The sequence below is a fragment of the Prunus mume genome, linkage group LG6, assembly GCF_029339155.1.
Source record: "Prunus mume cultivar Tortuosa linkage group LG6, ASM2933915v1, whole genome shotgun sequence".
In the NCBI taxonomy this organism is placed as follows: Eukaryota; Viridiplantae; Streptophyta; class Magnoliopsida; order Rosales; family Rosaceae; genus Prunus; species Prunus mume.
This window is the reverse complement of record NC_142703.1, coordinates 16,686,544-16,695,974: the sequence shown is the minus strand read 5'-3', so window position 1 is coordinate 16,695,974 and position 9,431 is coordinate 16,686,544. Positions and strand designations below refer to the sequence as shown.

At 37.0% G+C, this 9,431-nt stretch overlaps 1 protein-coding gene across 1 annotated transcript; it reads right to left on the bottom strand.

Moving 5' to 3' along the window:
- Positions 1-215: 215 nt before the first annotated feature.
- On the bottom strand, positions 216-8,825 carry LOC103335519 (TMV resistance protein N-like). The gene is made up of 3 exons (XM_089053881.1): positions 7,814-8,825; positions 7,450-7,728; positions 216-2,337 (listed from the first exon to the last, which is right to left on the bottom strand). The coding sequence occupies exons 1-3, from the start codon at positions 8,405-8,407 to the stop codon at positions 742-744; spliced, it is 2,469 nt and encodes an 822-aa protein (XP_088910007.1). The 5' UTR covers positions 8,408-8,825; the 3' UTR covers positions 216-741.
- Positions 8,826-9,431: the final 606 nt, after the last annotated feature.

Here is a 9,431-nt window from a genome sequence, read left to right as displayed (position 1 = left end):
TTTTTGGGTTGCAATCATAAATTTTTTTAATAATTAATTAATTAAAAACGCATCAAATTACAGAACCAATATTCATATACAAAAAATTATAGAACCAAATACATTCACCGAGATTGGCACTTCAATAAAAAAAATTATTTATTATTAAAAAAAAAAAGAAAAAAAAGAAAAAGAGATTGGGTCATGAACACACATAGAAGAAAACTACAATACGAACTGCAACTTAGAAACTTTTTGCTATTGCTTATTTCATTTACTAAATTTTCTGAACAAACAAACAGAACCCATCATCTTTGATAGAAAACATAAATAAAATATAGAACCCATCATCATAAAGAAAAGGGACAATGAATTACATAACCAATATTTATAAATAAATAAACACAAATCTGGGATTCTTTCGTAAAGAAAAGGCGAAAATTCTGATTTGAATTCTTGAAGCCTTTGATCCATGGCTTCTCATAGGCAGAGAGAGGAGAGGAGACAGGAGACATGAGAAACAAAATTGTAGTCTAGCAAAAAAAAGTTAATTCGAAACAAAATGAAAAGAATTCAGAGATATGAAAGGCAATCAAACAAAACATTAGGCCCTCCAAACAATTGATAGAATTTTAGTCCTTTTTAGTTGGAGAAGTCTGGTCCAGTCCAGCCCACCAAACGGGGCCCAATAGTATTCCTTTTGTCTTATTCCAACTTTGCAATTCTCTTTCTCCGAAACACCCATTCACCTCTTCATCATCATCACCAGTAAAAGTAGCCATCTTCATTATCTTCACAGCTGAAGTAGTCACGTTCCGAGTCTTGCTCATCTTCACATAGATCAGTACAATTATCTCCATCAAACCTCTCATTAGCATCTTCCAAGTCATCAGATTCAGACTCACCATCTTCTGTAAATATAGAAAGGTCTTCATCATCCTGTGTCATTACCAGGTGGACCCCGAAGCTTTTAAAACGCAGCTTAGTTATTGGCCAAATCCTAAAATGAACTCGACACACAAAAGGCGACTGCGGCCAGGTAATCCGATCCTCCCGGTAAAACATTTCTCTGAATTGAATATAGCACAGCCACACATGACCTGACCGTGTCTTTCTGACATGGAAATCGCCCGAAATCTGATAAGGTCTCACTCCTGGTTGATCGACGTAAATTACTGTTAGAAAACCATGGCAACGTTGTCTTTCATTTTGCGGGTTTTCAACAGCAGCGTATAGAGCCAATCCTTGGTTCTGGCATTTGAAGTTTGGAGGGATTTCAATCAAAAATTCACATGCTTCATCACGCTCCTTCACATCCTTATGACAGCTGAACAACGTCGAGAGAGCTTCAAAACTTGCTGGGAATACAACCTGAAATCCATGTTTCTGTGAAGACAGAAGGTGATCAAAGAAGAGAGTGATCTGCTTCTTTGCTAAAATGTTTTGCTTCTCTGTGAGGTCACGAGCCAGATTGCCGCAGAGTCTGTGGCAATTACACAAGTCCACGAACTCAATCATTTGTGAGTCTTTTTTAACTTTCAGAATGTTGGACAACGATGAAAACCTTTCCAATGATACGCAATCACTTGCATCTAACTTTACTATTTTTGGTGGAAGTTCCGGAATATCTCGAAGCCTCTCGCAGTCATGCAAGTAAAGCTCCCGCAAATTGACAAATTTCATAATCCATTCGGGAATACTTACAAGGAAATCACTTCGTGTTAAATCAAGTACGCTCAATGTAGACACACAATCCAGATTACAGAGGAAATTAAATTCTGATAAATTGCTTCCTCCCAAAATGAATTGCCGAAGACTGGGAAGCGCTAAAGGATGTGATCCTGCACTCCCCAAAACTTCTTCGGACTTCACTTTATTTGGAAATGTAACAAGCTTTCGACTTCCTTGGAGATAAATGTGGTTTAGATGTTCCAACTCGTAAATGTTGGGTGGCAGATTCGTAAGATTTTCACAACTTCTTAGGTCTAAATATTCAAGACTGATGAGATATGCAATTGACGCAGGCAATTCTTTGATGCCACTACCACGTAGAAACATGCAATGTAAGGAATCCACCTTTCCCCCAATTTCAGGGAAAGTCTCCAGTCTTCTGCAATATTCAAGATTGAGAACTTCTAGAGATTTTGACTTGATTATTGGAAATCGTGTGAGGTTATGGCAACTCTTAAGACTCAAGTTCACAAGCTTATCATGAAATCCAACAGAAGGATGAACCTCAACTAAACTTGTGCAGTGGTCTAGAGTCAAGGACTGTAAGTGTGGAATTCCAGAGATATTTGGCATATTTGTCAGGAATTCACAGCTCCCAAAATTCATGGACGTCAAATTTTGCAAACGCTATATAAGACAAAAATAGAAAAGAAAAAGAAGGATCAAACGATAAGGTATTGTTAAACATTAATGCACATTTGAGAGAGATTTCTACAAGACAGCAGAATTTTCTAGAATAATATAGAATGAAAAGTCGGTGGTTGTATTCCCTAAACACTAGTTAATGAAGCTAGTAGAAAGCTCTAGTAGAAAACTACAATATATGGCTGAAATTACTTAGACAAAGTCGGTTACTGTGCAAACCGACTTAACTAAGCAAAAAGCCAACTTAGATAGTCGGTTCAGCAACTCTATATATAGCTATAACAGCCCACTAATGTATTCAAGTTAAGAAAGTTGAAAAACCCACCAGCTGTCTAAACTCACATCAGTCACCTCTTGTATCCAATCAACTCTAAAGCCTTGTACCCTTCTTATTTCAATCAATAAAATAAGTTTATCTTGTTACTCTTTTAAGAAAGTTTTCTATTCATTATCAAGCTATTGTCCTAAACAATATCAACCATTTTCCTAAGCCTCTCTTCTCCCTAAAACTAACAGTGGTATCAGAGCTTGTTCCGATCAACCTTGGGCGTTGGTTCACTACTCCTCCATCATGTCTACCACTAGCCAAAACTCTGACCCTCTTCCTATTTTCATGGGAGAAAACTACGACTTCTGGAGTATTAAAATGAAGACCTATTTTATGTCTCAAGATTTATGGGACATAGTTGATAGTGGTTTCAATAATCCAGAAAACCCAACTGTGGAACAGTTGAGGCAACTGAAGAAAGATCAACAAAAAGATGCGAAGGCCTTATATGCCCTGCAACAAGCCTTGCATGATACGATTTTCCAAGAATCATGGGAGCCACAACTGCAAGGGAAGCATGGAACACCTTAAAGGAGGAATTTCAAGGCAATGCCAAGGTACGTGCAGTTAAACTACAAACTTTGAGAAGAGAGTTTGAAAATATTAAAATGAAGGATTACTGAGACCACACAAGACTATTATGCTAAAATAAAAATAATAATTAATCAATTGAGAGCCTATGGAGAAAATATTAATGACTCAAGAATTGTAGAAAAAATACTTATTAGTCTTCCGATAAGTATGATCCTCTTATTCTTGCCATTGACAGACAAAGATTTAACTAGTCTCAAGGTTGTAGAGACTAATTAGCTCTCTTGAAGCTTATGAGAAAAGGCTGAGTAGGCGAAATGAAAATTCAGTTGAAAGCGCCTTTCAGTCAAAACTAAATTTGAGGTCTCAGAAAACTAAAGAAGGGGAAAGGAAAATTGGAGAAATTTCTAGAAAAGAAAATTATAAATCCAATAAAATTGGGGAAATAAAAAAGAAATAAAGGGAAGAAAAAACTATCCTCCTGCAAGGGGTGTGTAAAAATACAAACCACCTAGAAAAAGATTGTTGGTTCCGTGGCAAGCCCAAATGTCAAAATTGTAAAAAATTTGGGCACATAGAAAAAGACTGTCGATCCAAGAACTATCAAGCCAATTACTCAGAAAAAAGTGAAAAGAATGAGCATGTGTTCTATGCTCATCAAGCCACATCAGTAAGGAACCAACAAAATGGTATATTGATAGCGGCTGTAGTAATCACATGACTGGAGATGAAAGTATCTTTTCCAACATAGATAAGTCCGTAAAATCACAAGTAAAACTAGGAAATGGAACACTGGTGGAGACAAAAGGAAAAGGTACAATCTCCATCCAAACTAATAAAGGAACTAAATATATAAAAGATGTTCTCACTGGTACCTAGCCTGGAGCATAATCTATTAAGTGTTGGACAAATGATTGAAAATGGATACTCTCTGCACTTTTCTAGAGGCTCCTGCACAATATTCGATAAAAGAAATAAAAATCATATAATAACAAAAGTAAAGATGGAAAATAGAAATTTTCCTATCCAATGGCAACTTGTAAAAGCCACAGCCATGAAAGCAGAAGTAGAAGATTCATGGTTATGGCATAAAAGATTTGGCCACTTTAATTTTTATGCACTAAAAACTCTTTATCAAAAGAATATGATAAGAGACCTTCCAAACATAAAAGAGATCCATGATGTCTGTGAAGGTTGCCAACTTGGCAAACAACATCGACAAGCATTTCCATCTGGAAAGGCTTGGAGAGCTAAGGCCTTGTTGGAGCTTGTTCACACAGACGTTTGTGGACCCATGAGGACTCCATCTCTTGATAATAACAGGTATTTTATCCTGTTCATAGATGACTATACTAGAATGAGTGGGTTTATTTTCTAGAAAGATCATAAGTGTTTAATATCTTCAAAAAATTCAAAACCCATGTTGAAAAACAAAGTGGCCACTATATTAAAGCTCTAAGAAGTGATAGAGGAAAAGAACATACCTCTAAAGAATTCAACAAATTTTGTGAAGAAGAAGGGGTAGAGCATCAACTAACAGCTGGCTATGCTCCTGAACAAAATGGAGTCTCAGTAAAGAAAATAGAACTATCATGGAGATGGCAAGATCCATAATATTTGAAAAAGGCTTGCCAAACACATTTTGGGCAGAAGTCTGTGTATACACAGTATACTTGCTAAATAGATGCCCAACAAAAGCCCTACAAAATAAGACTCCTATTGAGGCTTGGAGCAATATAAAGCCATCAGCAAAGCATCTCAAAGTATTTGGATGCATTTGCTATGTGCACATCCCTAAAGAGAAAAGACACAAGCTAGAAGAAAAATCTGAAGTTGGTATATTTCTGGGATACAGTTCTTAATCTAAAGGCTATCGAATCTACAATCCCAAAACTAAGAAGTTCATGATAAGCCGAGATGTTGAGTTTGATGAATCGGCTTCATGGAACTGGGAGGAAGAAAAAGTTGAAAAGAAAAAGTGTAACTATAACACAACCGTGCAGAGAGGAAAATGAAGAAACTCAGTACGATTCCTCAACCTATAACTCCTCCAGCATACAACATGAAGGCTCTCCAGAACCAGAACCAAGAACTAGATCACCTCCAAGATATATATGAAACTTGCAACTTCATAACTATAGAACCAGAAAATTTTGAAGTTGCAGTAAAAGAAGAAATTTGGAGGAAAGCTATGGAAGAAGAAATTAAAACAATTGAGAAAAACAAAACATGGGAACTCGTTGATTGCCCAAAAGACAAAGAAATCATTAGTTAAATGGGTCTATAAGACCAAATTTAATCCTGATGGATCAATACAAAAGCATAAGGCAAGGCTAGTAGTTAAAGGCTATTCGCAGCAGCCAGCATAGACTTCAACGAGACTTTTGCACCAGTTGCTAGACTTGATACTATAAGAGCACTGGTAGCATTAGCCGCTCAAAAGAAATGGAAAATTTATCACTAGACGTAAAGTCTGCATTTCTAAATGGAGAGCTCGAAGAAGAAATATATGTGGAGCAACCACAAGGATTTATTGAGCAAGGAGGAGAAAATAAAGCACTCAAGCTAAAGAAAGCCTTATACGGACTTAAGCAAGCACCACGAGCATGGAACAGCCGATCGATAAGTACTTCATCAACGCAGGCTTCAGAGAGGAGCAAATGCGAGCCTACTCTACACTAAAACTCAAGGTAAGTCTGATATCTTGATTGTCTCTCTATATGTGGACGACCTCATCTACACTGGAAACAATGAAAATATAATTCAAGAGTTCAAAAAAGATATGATGAAAACATTTGAGATGAGTGACCTTGGGTTGATGCACTATTTTTTGGGCATTGAAATAAACCAAGAAGAAGATGGAATCTTCATATGCCAGAAAAAGTACACTGAGAATCTTTTGAAAAAGTTCAAAATGTACGGGTGCAAGACTGTAGCTACTCCACTTATTACCAATGAGAAATTAAGAAAAGAAGATGGATCAAGTAAAGCTAATGAATCAGTTTATAGAAGTCTTATTGGGAGCTTACTATACTTAACAACAACAAGACCTGACATCATGTACTGGACAAGCTTATTGTCAAGATTTATGCAAAATCCAAGTCAAATACACTATGGAGCAGCAAAGAGAATATTAAGATACTTGCAAGGCACAATTGACTATGGCATATGGTATAAGCCCACTACAAATCCAAGACTATTTGGCTACACAGACAGTGATTGGGCTGGATCAGTAGATGACATGAAAAGCACATCAGGCTATGCATTTACAATTGGATCAGGAATATTTTCATGGTCATCAAAGAAACAAGAGACTGTGGCTCTATCATCAGGCAGAAGCCGAGTATGTAGCAGCAGCAAGTTCAGCATGTCAAGCTATTTGGCTCAAAAGAATATTTGAAGACATGGGAGAGTGCCAAACAGAAACTACTGAAATATTTTGCGACAACAAGTCTGCTATAGCAATGGCGAAGAATCCTGTATTCCACAGCAGACAAAGCATATCGCCATCAAGCATCACTTCTTACGAGAAGTCTCAGCAAACAAAGAGGTTGAACTCAAGTATTGCAAGACAGAAGAGAAAATTGCAGACATTTTTACTAAGGCACTCCCTAGACCAAGATTGAAATGCTACGTAACATGCTCGGATTACACAAATGTGCATTAAGGAGAGTGTTAAACATTAATGCACATTTGAGAGAGATTTCTACAAGACAGCAGAATTTTCTAGAATAATATAGAATGAAAAGTCGGTGGTTGTATTCCCTAAACACTAGTTAATGAAGCTAGTAGAAAGCTCTAGTAGAAAACTACAATATATGGCTGAAATTACTTAGACAAAGTCGGTTACTGTGCAAACCGACTTAACTAAGCAAAAAGCCAACTTAGATAGTCGGTTCAGCAACTCTATATATAGCTATAACAGCCCACTAATGTATTCAAGTTAAGAAAGTTGAAAAACCCACCAGCTGTCTAAACTCACATCAGTCACCTCTTGTATCCAATCAACTCTAAAGCCTTGTACCCTTCTTATTTCAATCAATAAAATAAGTTTATCTTGTTACTCTTTTAAGAAAGTTTTCTATTCATTATCAAGCTATTGTCCTAAACAATATCAACCATTTTCCTAAGCCTCTCTTCTCCCTAAAACTAAAGGTATAAACAAGTTTAAGCCATAACTCCAAAAACTTAATAAACTTTTTAAAATACGAAGGGATGAAAATAATTTAAATTACCTTGAATCCCTCCCCAAGTTGTGACAAGCGGCTACAAGGCATATAAAGTTCAACAAGTTTCCTTGGATTGAAAGTAGATGGTAAAGTTTGTAGAGGACAATCAGGCCAATGAAGAAACCTCAACTCATTAGATAGATAATCCACGTGATCACCATAAAATCGTGCATTCACATTAATGAAAAATCGAAGGTTTTTCATCTTTGAGAAGCTGTCACCACTCAAGCATATGTCATCTGGTGTCGGAAACTTCGCTATGATGCCTTTAATATTGTTTGTTCCCTATTATCAAAAAGCAGTAGTGTTAACATACAAAGCTCTTTAGCAAATAAAAATGCAAGTGTACACATCACACACACAGACTTACTGTTCCTTCTGTTAGAACACGATAAACATCCTCGTGAAACCACAATCTGCTACGTTCACCAGGCTCATTTGGCGACTCTTGATAAACTATTCCTCTACCCAATTCTTCAAGCAAGTCATGCATCCCAATTGTGTCTTGTTCAATATTTATGAGGGCCTTGTCTACGAGTACTTTAATAGCATACTTAGGCTTGAGGTCACAACCTTCCAGGATTGGTATCACATCGTACACCTTTCTACCATTAAAGAAACATGCTATGTCAAGGAAAACTTCTTGAACCGAATATTCCAATGCATCATAGCTTATTTTGAGAGTTTTTTTAATGTCCGAGTGCAGATTCCCATCCAATGCATCATGCCACTCATCTATACTTCTACCACATAGATGAGAACCTAAAACCTTGAGAGCTAAAGGAAGACCTTGAGCATGCTTCACCACAATTTCTGCAGCTTTCATATAATCATCATCCAAATTTTTATTTCTCCCACCATTCCAACTAATGAAGAGATCAAGAGATTCACCAAAGTTTAATTTCTTGGCCTTGTATATTATACTAACTTGATGAGAAGTTAGCAAATGCTTATCTCTTGTCATTATGATAATTCTACTGCCCAAACCAAACCAATCGCAACCTCCAACTAAGTTGTTTAACTGGTCCAAATGATCCACATCATCTACAATTACAAGGACCTATTTTACGACTCAACCTTTCCTTTATCACATTGATTCCTTTATCGGCACTGGTAACCTTTGTTTCCTTTCCCCATAGAATCTCATCAAGAAGAAGATTTTGTAGGTCGACTAGGCCACCATATGGTATTGATCTTTCTCTTACATTTTCCAGAAAACAACTCCCTTCAAACACATGGGCCACTGAGTTATAAACAGCTTTAGCAACAGTTGTCTTTCCTATTCCACCAGTCCCCCATATTCCTACCATGCGAACATCATTTCCGTAAACATCTAAAACTTTATGAAGATCTCGTACACGAGCCTCTATTCCGACTTGGTATTTTGCCACATTAATATGAGAAATTATAGAATAGTACGGTATCACCAAGTCAGCTGGTGATACTTCCATTCAAAATTTGCCACGTGTATTCTTTTACAAGAAGTGCTTGTGATATTTCTTCTCCTCTTGGGAGCTCATTATCTATGAAGGTTCTGATGCCCCTCGGGACCAAATTTTTGTGTAGATGGTCTGTGAAATTGTAGCGTGTGTCCTCACCTCTAAAGCTGAGAAACACATTGTGTGTCCAGGAATTGGTGAAAGAAGAGGAAAAAGAAGAAGGGGAAGGAGCTCCTAATAATTGAGTGGTGCCTAGATCCATATTGTTGAAAATTGAACAGGCTGAAAGGGTTGGAAATTATGGTTATTTATTGTCCAAGAGTTTATAGTTGGCAATGTCAGTGGGGATAAGAATCATGTGAGTGAAAAATCTTGGTCTTTCTGGGCCCCAAGAGCTCCTACCCCTGCTGCGTCTCTCTAGACCCGAGGGACAGTTTAACCTAAAATAAACGTAGTAATAATAACACACTAGTAACAGCACTCTCACCCAATTGTCATGACAAAGAGCAAAGGCTGTTAATATTCATGCAAAATTGGTCGAGGAAAGTA